Source organism: Lethenteron reissneri, unplaced genomic scaffold (genome assembly GCF_015708825.2).
Source record: "Lethenteron reissneri isolate LAM-NWPU_2019-01 unplaced genomic scaffold, ASM1570882v1 scaffold_701, whole genome shotgun sequence".
NCBI classification, from domain to species: Eukaryota; Metazoa; Chordata; class Hyperoartia; order Petromyzontiformes; family Petromyzontidae; genus Lethenteron; species Lethenteron reissneri.
The window spans coordinates 1-16023 of NW_026892223.1; the positions used below are offsets into that span (position 1 = coordinate 1).

The 16023-nt window shown below is 53.4% G+C and overlaps 1 protein-coding gene across 1 annotated transcript; it reads left to right on the plus strand.

Moving 5' to 3' along the window:
* Nucleotides 1-5: 5 nt before the first annotated feature.
* Nucleotides 6-12779, plus strand: LOC133340074 (activin receptor type-2B-like; the record flags this gene model as incomplete). The annotated part of the gene is made up of 6 exons (XM_061548141.1): nt 6-128; nt 2738-2871; nt 3420-3530; nt 3900-4042; nt 8177-8307; nt 12650-12779. Coding segments are annotated over 6 exons (772 nt in total), but the record flags the coding sequence as incomplete, so codon positions are not given.
* Nucleotides 12780-16023: the final 3244 nt, after the last annotated feature.

A 16023-nucleotide genomic window follows, 5' to 3' on the forward strand; every position in this document is an offset into this window, starting at 1 on the left:
AGAACGAGGTGGACATTTTCGTCACACCCGGCCTGAGTCACCACAACCTGCTGCAATTCATCGGCGCGGAGAGGCGGGAAGGGAACGCCGAACCCGAGATGTGGATCATCACCACCTTCCACGAGCGGGTTCATAGACTCACTCACCGTGCAGAGACTCACAGACTACTCACATAGAGACTCACAGACTACTCACATAGAGACTCACCGACTACTCACACAGAGACTCACAGACTACTCACACAGAGACCCACAGACTACTCATGTAGAGACCCATAGACTACTCACACAGTAGAGACCCATAGACTACTCACGTAGAGACCCATAGACTACTCACACAGAGACCCATAGCCTACTCACATAGAGACCCATAGACTACTCACACAGTAGAGACCCACAGACTACTCACATAGAGACCCATAGACTACTCACATAGAGACCCATAGACTACTCACACAGTAGAGACCCATAGACTACTCACGTAGAGACCCACAGACTACTCACACAGAGACCCACAGACTACTCACACAGAGACCCATAGACTACTCACACAGTAGAGACCCATAGACTACTCACACAGAGACCCACAGACTACTCACACAGAGACCCATAGACTACTCACACAGAGACCCATAGACTACTCACACAGAGACCCATAGACTACTCACACAGAGACCCATAGACTACTCACATAGAGACCCATAGACTACTCACACAGTAGAGACCCATAGACTACTCACGTAGAGACCCATAGACTACTCACACAAACACACACACACAGAGACGCACATGTAATGGGTTCAATTGAAGCGCACACTTGAACTTGGAGGCAACCATCCCGGAGGGCTGCTACAAGCAACACCTCCCCTGCCTCCCTAAAGAAGCCTCAACACTAAATAAACTTACGAAATACTCTGAGGACTGAAAATCCTACATCGCACAAATCCCAGCCTTCAATATTGAAATCAAAAAGCTAATCAATCAAGCCAAAACAGAACGCAGACACGAGTTTGTTGAATCTTTTGACCATCGCCAAAACTCATCAAAACTTTGGAAGATCATCGAAGCCTTAAACGGACACTCCAAACCCACCACCCAATTGTGCAATCAATTTCAACAACAAATCCGTCATAAACAACAACAACATCACCAAACAGAGGTGAAACTCGCTATCAAAAAAGCCAAAAATTATTCCGCAATTGGTCCGGATGGCATAGCTATGCCCGATCTCAAACACCTCGGCCCCCCTTGGCATCGAGTTTCTCGCCTACACCATTAACGCCTCGCTCCCAGTGCAACCTCATTCCGGCCATCTGGGAATCATCGACAATCATCCCACTTCCAAAACCCAGCAAAGACCTCAATCAAGCGACGTCCCACAGGCCGATTTCCCTACTTTACTTGAAACGCTCTTCAACCAAATAGCGCCACCACATCGAAGTTGAACCACTTGCACACCGCTGCCACCATGCACCATCACCACCACCACTACTACCACTACTACCACCACTACCACTACTACCACCACCATCACCACTACCACCACCATCACCACTACCACCATTATCACTACCACGACTACCACCACCACTACCACGACTACCACCACTACTATCACCACCACCACCACACACCACTACCACCACCACTACCACCACCACTATCACCACTACCACCACCACTACCACTACTATCACCACTACTATCACCACTACTACCACCATTACTACTACCACCACTACAACCACCATTGCCACTACCACCACTACAACCACTACCACCACCACCACTACCACCACTACCACCACCACTACCACCGCTACTACCACCACCACTACCACCACCACTACTACCACCACCATCACCACCACTACTACTACCAACACTACCACTACTACCACCACCACTACCACCACCATCACCACTACTACCACCACTACTACCACCACCACCACTACCACCACTACCACCACTACCACCACCACTACTACCACTACCACCACCATCACCACTACTACCACCACCACTACTACCACCACCACCACTACTACCACCATCACCACTACCACCATTACCACCACCACTACTACCACCATCACCACCACCACTACCACGACTACCATCACCACTACCACCACTACTACCACTACCACCACCACCACTACCACCACCACTACCACCACCATCACCACTACCACCATTACCACTACCACGACTACCACCACCACGACCACGACTACCACCACTACTATCACCACCACCACTACCACCATTACCACCACCACTACTACCACCATCACCACCACCACTACCACGACTACCATCACCACTACCACGACTACCACCACTACTATCACCACCACCACTACCACCATTACCACCACGACTACCACCACCACTACCACCATTACCACTACCACGACTACCACCACCACGACCACGACTACCACCACTACTATCACCACCACCACTACCACCATTACCACCACCACTACTACCACCATCACCACCACCACTACCACGACTACCATCACCACTACCACGACTACCACCACTACTATCACCACCACCACTACCACCATTACCACACCACTACTACCACCACCACCACTACCACGACTACCATCACCACTACCACGACTACCACCACTACTATCACCACCACCACTACCACCATTACCACTACCACCACCATTACCACCACCACCACTGCCGCTGCTCCCCTCTGACCGCCGCAGGGCTCGCTGTGCGACCACCTCAAGGGCTCCACGCTGTCGTGGCACGAGCTCTGCCACGTGGGCGAGACGTTGGCACGCGGCCTCGCCCACCTCCACCGCCACGTGCACGGAGGCAAGCCGGCCATCGCCCACCGGTACGTCGCTAGCAGGCCGCCCACGGATCACCGGGGGTGGCGGCGGTGCGGGTGGCGGAGTGGGTGGGGGGTCCCTGCCGACCTCGGGTTCGGACTCCGCCAGAGGTCGCAACCGGGTACCCGATACCCGTACCCTACCCGATACCCAGCTACCCGTACCTGGCCGGGTACGGGTACCCGTTTGCGACCCTGGTGCGGTCGGGTACGGGTAGGCCGTGAGTCACCGGTGAGTCACCGTTTGTCACTCGTTTCGGGTAGGGTACGGGTAGGGAACGGGTACCCGTACCCGGCCGGGTACCCATTCCCTACCCGTACCCTACCCGAAATGAGTGACAAACGGTTACTCACCAGTGACTCACGGCCTACCCGTGGGTACGGGTACACATTTGCGACCTTGGTGCGGCCGGTTACGGTTACGGGTAAGGAATCAAAACCCGTTTGCGACCTCTAGACTCCGCTTGCTCCTCACGCAGCCCCCTCTCACCCTTCGACCGCTTGAACGCGTCACCGTGCCCCCCCCCCCCCCCCCCCCCCCGTCTCTCCCGCAGCGACTTGAAGAGTAAGAACGTGCTGCTGAGGAGCGACCTGTCGGCCGTCGTCGCCGACTTTGGCTTGGCGCTCAAACTCCAGCCGGATTGCCCACCCTCGACATCCCGCGGGTGAACACCGACGCCGGGGCCAAGAGGCGGAGACGCCAAGAGGCGGGAGGGTGCCGATAGAACCTCGTTTGCCGGAAGAAAAAATTTGATAGTTGTTTTTTTTTTACCCTTTTATCTGTGCAACAAGACTAGGCTCTCTGGAAAGCTGTCTCGGGTGTGGACCAATAAACTTCAAGGACAGTGCATACATTATCAGAGTTATGTTTTTTGTTTGCATTCCGACCGCAGGTATTGTGGTCAATGCAAACACGACTCCTCGTAAAAAAGGTGTCAGTTTCGTTGCCAGATTGAAGGGTTAAAAAAACAACGATCAGACTGGAGAGCGTCGTGCCGAGCGTGACGTCTCCGCCACCACCGTTGCACCCCGCCGCAGGTCGGCACTCTCCGCTACATGGCCCCCGAGCTGCTGGAGGGCGCCATCTGCTTGCAGTCCGACGCCTTCCTTCACATCGACGTCTACGCGCTGGGCCTGGTGCTGTGGGAGATCGCCACGCGCTGCATGTCCAGTGGCGGTGAGCGGAGGTGGCGGTGGTGGTGTGGCCCCAGGGGCGTGGTGCTGGCCGGCCCTGGTCACCTCTTGTCACACGGTGCCGCCCCACGTGATGTGGGTGGGGGGGTCTTTCTGTGCGTGTGTCTGTGTGTGTGTCTGTGTGTGTGTCGTGTGGTGTCTGTGCGTGTGTGACTGTGTGTCTGTGCGTGTGTCTGTGCGTGTGTGTGTGCGCGTGTTTGTGTGCGTGTGTGTGTGCGTGTGTCTATGCGTGTGTCTGTACGTGTTACTGTGTGCGTGTGTCTGTGCATGTGTCTGTGTGTCTGTGCGTGTGTCTGTGCGTGTGTGTGTGTGTCTGTGCGTGTGTCTGTACGTGTTACTGTGTGCATGTGTCTGTGCGTGTGTCTGGTCTGTGCGTGTGTCTGTGTGTGTCTGTGTCTGTGTCTGTGCGTGTGTGTGCGTGTGTGTGTGCGTGTGTGTGTGCGTGTCTGTGCGTGTGTCTGTGCGTGTGTCTGTGCGTGGTGTGTGCGTGTGTCTGTGCGTGTGTCTGTACGTGTTACTGTGCGTGTGTCTGTGCGTGTGTCTGGTCTGTGCGTGTGTCTGTGTGTGTGTCTGGTCTGTGCGTGTGTCTGTGGTCTCAGTTAGCTGATGAAAGTTCTCGACCGTCCAACTTTCAAAATGCATCATGGATGCATGCCGGGTCCAAGCAAGAACATCTGCTGGGCTACATAGTGATGGATCAGCGGATGCGGGCCCATGTCCTTGACACCAGGACCTACCGTGGAGCTGATATGCCCTCTGACCATCGACTAGTCATCTGTAAGATGTGCCTGCCATTCTTCCATTCCGGTGGTGGGTGGACACCCAGGACCCCATTCCAGCCTAAGGTGGCCTGGTCTCAGTTAGCTGATGAAAGTTGCAAGCGAGAATTTCATCATCGCTTGCGGCTGGGGTTGGCATCGTCCCCCACTCCTCCTGATGTCGAGGGTAAATGGGCGAGGTTTGGGACTGTGACTCGTGCAGCTGCAATGGCTGCTTTGGGTACACGGTCAAGACCTCCCCAGAGACCCTGTCTGACAGAGGAGGTGTTCAGGCTGGTTGAGAAAAAGCGACAGGCCCACTCTTATCGTCTACAGCATCCCATGTCAGAGAATGAGGAGGCTTACCGCAGCCTTTGCTCGGAGGTTCGGACAGCCGTGAGGCACTGCAAGGATGGGTGGTGGTTGCGGGTTGCTGAGGAGATGGAGTCTGCCTCAGTGGCCCGCGATCACAAATCACTATTTAACTCCATCAAAAAAGTAACCTGCAGCGCCACACCTATTACCATCACTAGGGGAAAGAACGGTGATCCAATCTCCGACCCCCAGAAACAGGTTTGCAGATTTGTGAGCATTTCTGTGAGGTCCTGGCGGAGGGGAAATCCCTCAACATGGAAAACATCATGGCACAAAGTGGGGATGACCCTGCTGAGGCTGCGGTGCCTCATATATTGGAAGAAGAAGTCACCCCCTGTGAGTGGCTGGCTGAGGTGCCATCTGTTGAGGAAGTACTGAATGCGATCCAGAGTCTGAGACCGGAAAGGCACCAGGCAGAGATGATCTCCCAAGCGAAATGCTGAGGGAGGGTGGCGTTTGTGCACAGACTGCCCTACTATTACAGTCATAACAACAGTCTGGGACCACTGGACGGGTTCCGCAGGATTGGAAGGATGCCCTGGTGGTCCCCCTCTTAAGAAGGGGGACCGCACAGACTGTAACAACTACAGGGGCATCTCACTCCTCAGTGTGCCGGGGAAAGGTCCTGCAGGATTATTCAACATCGCCTTGCTAGGCACGCTGAGGAGAGGCTTGCGGAGCCTCAATGCGGTTTCAGGAAAGGGCAGGTCCTGCACAGATACCATATTTTCATGTCCTGTCTGCTACAGCAGATGTGTAGGGAATTCCAACAAGACCTACATCTCTGCTTTATTGACCTGGTCAAGGCCTATGATACCATCAGTAGGCCTGGGCTCTGGGTTGTTCTTCGTGCTTTCGAGTCCCTGACCCTCTGCTCACGATCATAAGGACCTTCATGATGGTGAGCAGGGCCTTGGGTATAAAACTACGTGGCCGGGAGTCAAAACCATTCCCTGTACACCTGGGGTGTGACAGGGATGTCCTCTGGCTCCCACATATTTAAAATCTATTTTGACACGTCATTGTTGAAGCCTTCAATAGCTGTACCGGGGCTTTTCGTTTGTACAGATATATTGATGAGGCTGCTCAATGCTCGGGTTGCGGGTCAAGGGATGGATCCCTATTGCCAACCACGTTATGTATGATGATGGATCTGCTAATTGCTGCTCACTGGAGGAGAGGAGGTGGAGACGCTGCTGGTGAAAATGGAGCGTGCCACTAAACTAAAGACCGCCTGGGTATTTTGTACCATCAGACCCCTCCACCCAATAACTCACAATCAGTTGTGGAGAGAATGGAGAGTTTCCATAACTGGGCAGTGTGCTCATGACCGGCTTCCGGTTTAACAGCAGAGGTCTCACTCCGAATCAGTCGAGCAGGCAATATCTTTTCATCGGTTGCGTAACGCTGTGTGGAAGCTACCTGGTCTGTCGCTCCGCACAAAGCTTCAGGTCTTCTCAGGCCACGGTCATTCCCTCCCTTCTCTACGCTTGCGAAACGTGGACCCCCTAATGGACATCTTCGCCGGTTAGAAACATTTAGGCTGGCCTGCCTACGATCCATCCTGGGTTTAACCAGGCTGGATTGTGTGAGGAGCTCACAAATCCTTGAAAGATCTGGGCAAAGTCCCATCGGTGAGCTCCTCCGGCAGGCAAGGCTGCGTTGGCTGGGTCATGTAGCCCGCATTGCCCAGCCACCGCATGCCTAAACAGCTTTTGTTCGGCCGGATCGAGGGGGCTAAACGGGCGCGGCACGGGCTAGAGAAGAGATGGAGTGATGTGGTACAGGAGGACGTGGAGCTGAGTGGACTTGCCGATACCTGGTACCAGCGTGTCAAGATCGGCCTACGTGGAGGAGGCTCGTGTAAGGACGCTACTGGGCAGTGGAGGCAGTCGCCCTCAAACAACAACGGAGGGCGGAGGGCGACGCTCACAACAACGAGCGGAGCGCGAGTGGTAAAGCCACAGCAAGTTGGCACAGTAGGGGGCACAGGTGGTGCATTAGCCGTCATCTCAATCATCTCAGTCAAGTCGACCCGTGGCAACCTGGATCTGCTCCTTGACCTCCTGCCAGCGGGCGTTCGACAATTCACGTGGCCTCCAAGGTGCACATGGCCTGGCACAAGCGTCGTGGTGGACATCACCGCACTAGTGGCAGAATGGCGGTTGTTGTGTCTGTGTGTGTGTTTCTGTGTGTGTGTGTCTCTGTGTGTGTGTGTGTGTCTCTGTGTGTGTGTGTTTCTGTGTGTGTCTGTGTGTGTATGTGTCTGTGTGTGTGTGTGTCTGTGTGTGTCTGTGTGTGTGTGTGTGTCTCTGGTGTTTCTGTGTGTATGTGTATGTGTCTCTGTGTGTGTGTCTGTGTGTGTGTGTCTGTGTGTGTGTGTCTGTGTGTGTGTGTCTGTGTGTGTCTGTGTGTGTGTCTGTGTCTGTGTGTGTGTCTGTGTGTTTGTCTGTGTCTGTGTGTGTCTGTGTCTGTGTGTGTGTGTGACTGTGTGGTGTCTGTGTTGTTGTGTGTGGTCTGTGTGTGTGTGTGTCTGTGTGTGTGTGTGACTGTGTGTGTCTGTGTGTGTCTGTGTGTGTGTGTCTGTGTGTGTCTGTGTGTGTGTGTCTGTGTGTGTGTCTGTGTGTGTGTGTCTGTGTGTGTGTGTGTCTGTGTGTGTGTGTGTCTGTGTGTGTCTGTGTGTGTGTGTCTGTGTGTATCTCTGTGTGTGTGTCTGTGTGTGTGTCTGTGTGTGTGTGTCTGTGTGTGTGTATGTGTCTGTGTGTGTGTCTGTGTGTGTGTCTGTGTGTGTCTGTGTGTATCTGTGTGTGTGTCTGTGTGTGTGTGTCTGTGTGTGTGTGTCTGTGTGTGTGTGTCTGTGTGTATCTGTGTGTGTTTCTGTGTGTGTGTGTCTGTGTGTGTGTCTGTGTGTGTGTGTGTGTGTCTGTGTGTCTGTGTGTATCTGTGTGTGTGTCTGTGTGTGTGTGTCTGTGTGTGTGTGCCAGGCATGCTGGGTGAGCACCGCGCTCCCTTGGTGGACGAGGTGGGTGAGCGCCCCACGCTGGATGAGCTCCGGCACTTCGTGGTGGACGGCAATGGCCGCCCAGCGATCCGGGAGGCCTGGCTCAAGCACCCGGTCGACGTCTCACTCACTCACTCAGTCACTCACTCAGTCACTCAGTCACTCACTCAGTCACTCACTCAGTCAGTCACTCACTCACTCACACACTCACACACTCAGTCACACACTCAGTCACTCACTCAGTCACTCAGTCACTCACTCAGTCACTCACTCAGTCACTCACACACTCAGTCACTCACTCAGTCACTCACTCAGTCACTCACTCAGTCACTCAGTCACGTCACTCAGTCCACTCACTCACTCAGTCACTCAATTTCATCACTCACACACTCAGTCACTCACTCAGTCACCACTCAGTCACTCAGTCACTCACTCGTCACCATTCAGTCATCACACACTCACACACTCAGTCACTCACTCAGTCACTCACTCAGTCACTCACACACTCAGTCAGTCACTCACGCACTCGGTCACTCACTCACCAGTCACTCACACAATCAGTCACTCACTCAGTCACTCAGTCACTCACACAATCAGTCACTCACTCACTCAGTCACTCACTCACTCAGTCACTCACACAATCAGTCACACACTCACTCACTCAGTCACTCACTCACTCAGTCACTCACACAATCAGTCACTCACTCAGTCACTCACTCAGTCACTCACTCAGTCACTCAGTCAATCAGTCACTCAGTCACTCACTCAGTCACTCAGTCACTCACCAGTCACTCATCACTCACACACTCACACACTCAGTCACTCACTCAGTCACTCACTCAGTCACTCAGTCACTCACTCAGTCACTCACTCAGTCACTCACTCAGTCACTCACACACTCAGTCACTCATTCACTCAGTCACTCACTCAGTCACTCACTCAGTTACTCACACAATCAGTCCCTCACTCACTCACTCAGCACTCACACAATTAGTCACTCACTCAGTCATTCACTCAGTCACTCACTCAGCACTCACTCAGTCACTCAGTCAATCACTCACTCACTCAGTCACTCACTCACTCACTAACTCGCTCACTCTCACAGACTCACTCAGTCACTCACTCAGTCACTCACTCAGTCACTCATGCACTCACTCACTCAGTCAGTCACTCTCTCTCACTCACTCTCTCTTTCTCACTCACTAACTCGCTCACTCTCTCATGCTCGCTCACTCACTCAGTGACTCACTCATTCAGTGACTCACTCACTCACTAACTCTCTCACTCACTAACTCTCTCACTCACTAACTCGCTCACTCACTCAGCCACTCTCTCTCTCGCTCACTCACTCAGTTAGTCACTAACTCTCTCACTAACTCGCCCTCTCACACACTCACCCACTCACTCACTAACTCTCTCTCTCTAACTCTCTCACTCACTCTCCCACTCTCTCTTTCTCACTCACTCGCTCGCTCACTCACTAACTCGCTCACTCGCTCGCTCGCTCACTTGCTCACTCAGTCAGTTACTCACTCAGTCACTCCTTCATTCACCCACCCTCTCACTCAGTCACTTACTCAGTAACTCACATCAGTCTCACTCACTCACTCAGTCACTCACTCACTCAGTCACTCACACAATCAGTCACTCATCACGTCACTCAGTCACTCACACAATCAGTCACTCACTCACTCAGTCACTCACTCCCTCAGTCACTCACACAATCAGTCACCACACTCACTCACTCAGTCACTGCACTCACTCAGTCACTCACACAATCAGTCACTCACTCAGTCACTCACTCAGTCACTCACTCAGTCACTCAGTCAATCCGTCACTCAGTCACTCACTCAGTCACTCAGTCACTCACTCAGTCACTCATCAGTCACCACACACTCACACACTCAGTCACTCACTCAGCCACTCAATCACTCACTCAGTCTCTCATGCAATCACTCACTCCGTCACTCATTCAGTCACTCACACACTCACTCATTCACTCAGTCACTCACTCAGTCACTCACTCAGTTACTCACACAATCAGTCACTCCACTCACTCACTCAGTCACTCACACAATTAGTCACTCATTCAGTCATTTACTCAGTCACTCACTCAGTCATTCATTCAGTCGCTCAGTCATTCACTCACTCACTCAGTCACTCACTCACATCACTAACTCGCTCACTCTCACAGACTCACTCAGTCACTCACTCAGTCACTCACTCAGCACTCATGCACTCACTCACTCAGTCAGTCACTCTCTCTCACTCACTCTCTCTTTCACTCACTAACTCGCTCACTCTCCATGCTCGCTCACTCACTCAGTGACTCACTCATTCAGTGACTCACTCACTCACTAACTCTCTCACTCACTAACTCTCTCACTCACTAACTCGCTCACTCACTCAGCCACTCTCTCTCTCGCTCACTCACTCAGTTAGTCACTAACTCTCTCACTAACTCGCCCTCTCACACACTCACCCACTCACTCACTAACTCTCTCTCTCTAACTCTCTCACTCACTCTCCACTCTCTCTTTCTCACTCACTCGCTCGCTCACTCACTAACTCGCTCACTCGCTCGCTCGCTCACTTGCTCACTCAGTCAGTTACTCACTCAGTCACTCCTTCATTCACCCACCCTCTCACTCAGTCACTTACTCAGTAACTCACTCATTAACTCACTCATTAACTCGCTCACTCCCTCACCCACTCACTCACTGACTCACTGTCTCACTCACTCACTGACTCACTCACTGACTCACTCACTGGCTCACTCACTCACCCACTGACTCACTTACTCTCCACCACCCACTTACTCATTCAGTCACTCACTCACTTTCTCGCTCACTCGCTCACTCACTCAGTCAGTAACACACACACTCACTCCCTCACTCACAAACTCTCTCACTCACTCACTCTCTCTTTCTCACTCGCTCGCTCACTCACTCGCTCACTCACTCACTCGCTCACTCACTCGCTCACTCACTCAGTCAGTAACACACACACTCACTCCCTCACTCACAAACTCGCTCACTCACTCAGTCTCTTTCTCACTCGCTCGCTCACTCACTCACTTACTCACTCACTAGCACTCTCACTCAGTCACTCGCTCGCTCACTCACTCACTCGCTCACTCACTCACTCATTAACTCGCTCGCTCACTCGCTCACTCACTCACCCACTCATTAACTCGCTCGCTCACTCGCTCACTCACTCAGTCAGTCACTAACTCTCTCACTAACTCGCCCTCTCACACATTCACCCACTCACTAACTCTCTCTCTCACTCACTCTCCCACTCTCTTTTCTCACTCACTCGCTCGCTCACTCACTAACTCGTCACTCGCTCTCACTCACTCACTCACTCACTCACTCACTCCTAGCACTCTCACTCAGTCACTCGCTCGCTCACTCACTCACTAACTTACTCGCTCACTCAGTCAGTTACTCACTCAGTCACTCCCTCACTCATCCACACACTCACTCAGTCACTTACTCGCTCACTCACTCACGAACTCGCTCACTCGCTCCTCACTCAGTCAGTCAGTCACTCACTAACTCGCTCACTCGCTCACTCACTCAGTCAGTCAGTCACTCACTAACTTGCTCACTCACTCTCATAGACTCACTAACTCACTCTTTCCCTCACTCACTCGCTCGCTCACTCACTGGCTCACTCACTCACTCACTGGCTCATTCACTCACTGGCTCACTCACTCACCCACTCACTCACTCACTCTCTCACCCACTTACTCGCTCACTCACTCACTGGCTCATTCACTCACTGGCTCACTCACTCACCCACTCAATCACTCACTCTCTCACCCACTAACTCACTCGCTCACTCACGCTCGCTCGCTCACTCTCTCACTCACTCACTGGCTCACTCACTCGCTCGCTCACTCACTGGCTCACTCATTCACTGGCTCACTCACTCACTCACCTACTCATCACTCACTCTCTCACCCACTCACTCACTCACTAACTCACCCTCTCCCTCACTCGCTCGCTCACTCACTGGCTAACTCACTCACTCACCCAATCACTCACTTACCCTCTCACCCACTCACTCACTCACTCTCTCACCCACTCGCTCACTCACTCACTGGCTCACTCACTCTTTCCCTCCCCTTCCTCCCTCCTCTGTCATCCCTCCTGGTCAATGTTACTAGGGCGCAGATGTTGACTACCTCACCTGGTCTACAGGAGGACGTGGGTTCCATCCCGACCCTGACGATGTCTGCCGCTGTATTTGAAGTTGCGTTTTAACCTCGGCTGATGGTCACTCATCCAGCAGCGGATTGACCTCGTGGTGGCTTGGTGTTGGTGGTGGTGGCGGTGTCTTGGTGGTGGCGGTGGTGATGGCTTGGTGGTGGTGGCTTGGTGTTGGTGGTGGTGGTGGTGTCTTGGTGGTGGTGGCGGTGGTGGTGACGATGTTGGTGCGTGACTCCCAGGGACTGTCCCAGCTGTGTGTCACCATGGAGGAGTGCTGGGACCAGGATGCGGAGGCTCGCCTCTCGGCGCACTGTGTGGAGGAGCGTCTGGCGCAGCTGCGGACCGACCCGGGGCTGCCTGCTGGCAGCGGTGGTGGTGGTGGTGGCAGCGGTGGCACCACAGCCGCCCCTCCACCCACCACACGTCACCGCCACCGTCACCGCCCCTCCACCCACCACCACCACCACCGCCCCTCCACCCACCACCACCACCGTCACCGCCCCTCCACCCACCACCGTCACCGCCCCTCCACCCACCACCACCGCTATCGTCACCGCCCCTCCACCCACCACCACCACCACTATGGTCACCGCCCCTCCACCCACCACCACCACCACCGTCACCGCCCCTCCACCCACCGCCAACGTCACCGCCCCTCCATCCACCGCCACCACAGCCATCATCACCGCCCCTCCACCCACCGCTATCATCACCGCCCCTCCACCCACCACCACCACCGCTATTGTCACCGCCCCTCCAACCACCACCACCACCGCTATCATCAGCCCCTCCACCCACCACCACAATCGTCACCGCCCCTCCACCCACCACCACCACCGCTATCATCACCACCCCTCCACCTACCACCACCACTGCTATGGTCACCGCCTCTCCACCCACCACCACCACTATCATCACCGCCTCTCCCCCCACCACCACCACTACCAGGCCCCTCCGCTCCGACCCCATCGTCCGTCTCTCCAACGCGACACCCCCGTCACTCGTCGTCACCCCCATCGAGGAGTCAAGCCTCTAGGCCGGGGTGGGCGCGGTGGGTAGGGGTGGGGGCTCCGGGGGGGTGGGGGCGCTGGGGGGGGCAGCACGCAAGGCCCCCCACGGCGTGAACGTGGCACGGCCTGACTGCAGAGGCTTTTTCACTGGGCCTGCTTAAACAGGCTTCACTAGGCCTGACTGGACAGGCTTTACTAGGCCTGACTGAACAGCCTCCACTAGGCCTCACTGGTCAATCCACAGCTGGATGAGTGACCATCAACATTTCCTATACTGTTGAAGTCCTATCGTGTTTGTGTCTTATGTTGTTTTTGTCTTAACGTTCTGACACCGTGCCCCCTACTGGACATCTGTGACACACCAAGAGCTTTACAGCTCTTCTGATTCCTCCGGTGTTAATAAAGACTCTGACATCACTCTCAAATGTTTGTCGTTTGTAAAGCTTCCGCCCCATTACGCTCCCAATGACTACGACGCATTAGCAAATCGTAGCCGTTTAGGATCAGTAAGATCACACCCGCAACAGGAGTTGTGTATGGGTTAGTGTAAAGGGTAGTGCATAGTAGTGTAGTGCAGTGGTGTCACTAGGGGGGGTGCGGACCGCACAGGGTGACACCATCAGAGGAGGTGACACCAAAATGACCGTCTGTACAATTTGTGTGCAGTGTTTCAGTATAAATTTATTATTTTAAGAAAAAATATTCCTGTAGTTCTAACAACAAACAACTTTGTTGTTGTCATAACTAAGCGCAGTTTGCATGTGTAGTGGGTTGTATGGAAGTCGGAGACGAATCTTGGAGGCGACACTTTTATACAGGTAGGAACAACAGGTTCCACACTGCCCACCAGGGATTATCTGTCTGTCGTGCACACTACAAACGCCAACACGACTACGGTATCCAACACGGATCGCTCGAATGCGCTGTCCAACCAAGTTCCTACCTGCCCACTCCGAAGGAACGTGCTTCAACATAAACACCCGGCAGTACAGTCCGAGTCTCGCACAGGGCAACTGTTGCACACTCGAAATTAAGGATGTTGGGCAGGTGCTCCAAATCGAGAGCAATCTGTAAAATGCAACAGCACGTGTGTCACACACAGCAATTCTTCTGAGTCGCCATTAACCACGTGGATGGTGTACACCATCCATCTCGTAAACCCACTTCTCCTACTCATAAACAAGCGTTGTCTTTGACGATAACATTTGCACTTCACTATTCGAATATTACTTTAATCCTGAGCTGTATGTCTATCTATACCATCCACTTATATCGGTATTTTACACCCATTATCTGTACTGTATGTGTACAGTATATGTACTGTATTTGTCACCATTGTACAACTTACTACTTTACATGTGTTCTATTCTCAATAGCATTGCAAGTGGTCATACTCTGGGTGCATGGACATGGTTATAGAACAAACAGTATTAGGGTTAGAGAATTAAGAATTGCAAGTATTAACTACAGTACGTCATCCTTTACAATGCACAGTGCAAAAACTCCTCCAATTGAATATATCACAAACTAACAATTCAAAGTCAAGCTTGGAGTCTAAAACAAGTCTAGAACAGTTCTATAACGATCAAAAACAACCTTTGGGTCCTTTACCTGTAGAATGCAACAGTACGTGTGTCACACACAGCAATCTTCACCGAGTCGCCATTAGCCACGTGACTGGTGTACACGTGCGGTTGATCACTAACCCCGCCAGCCCCCCCCACAGGCCCAACTCAGTCATCACATGCTGGTGTACACACGTGCATTGATGTACTGCGCAGCACATGAGGACTTATTAAAAGAGTGGTCCATTCCTAATGTATACTCTTTGGCTTTTTGGGAAAGTCACGTAGGTAAAACAAAAAATTTATATCGAAGTAATAATAGAAATAAAATCAATCACGACGTTTCGGAGGCAACACAAGCTTCCGTCTTCAGGTGTGATTTATTATTTTACTTCTATTATTACTTCAACAATTGTTTTGTTTTACCTACGTGACTTTACCGATAAAGCCTAAGCGTATCAATCCTTGCAGTCACGAAAGCTTCAAATCTAGAATTCATTCCTAATGTGCCACACAACGGCCCTTCTCTATCGCCACCGCCTGGGGAGGTGCTGCCTCCGGCTACGGGTGCCCGAGAGGAGGCTGCTCTGACCCGACCCAGCCAAGGTTGGGGGTTCCGACCACCGGCCCGCTCGGACCCGGCCCTTACAAGGAACTCACGACCTCCTGTATACCAGGGTCTCACCGCTTGCCCACAGAGTCCCGGCCCTGGCAAGGGCAGCGTGGCTAGGGGTCCCAGGGTTTCTGGCTGGCCGGTCTTCTGGCTTCTTCCTGGACTGGCCCCGGACCCTTCCCGGGGTCCGGCTTGTATACCCAGCACCGGTGCGTCAGCCCCTGGCCCCGCCCACCTTCCAGAGAGTTCCAGAGGGGGCTCCGGGGGATCCCAGGACAGCCTGCAGCCCCCTCCTGCCTTGGGGCTGGGGAATGTGGCGACTGCCCCAGTTGGACCCTGACTGCCCCTGCAGCAGAGGTCGCAAACAGGTTTTGGTTCCTTACCCGTACCCGACCACACCAGGGTCGCAAACGGGTACCCGTACC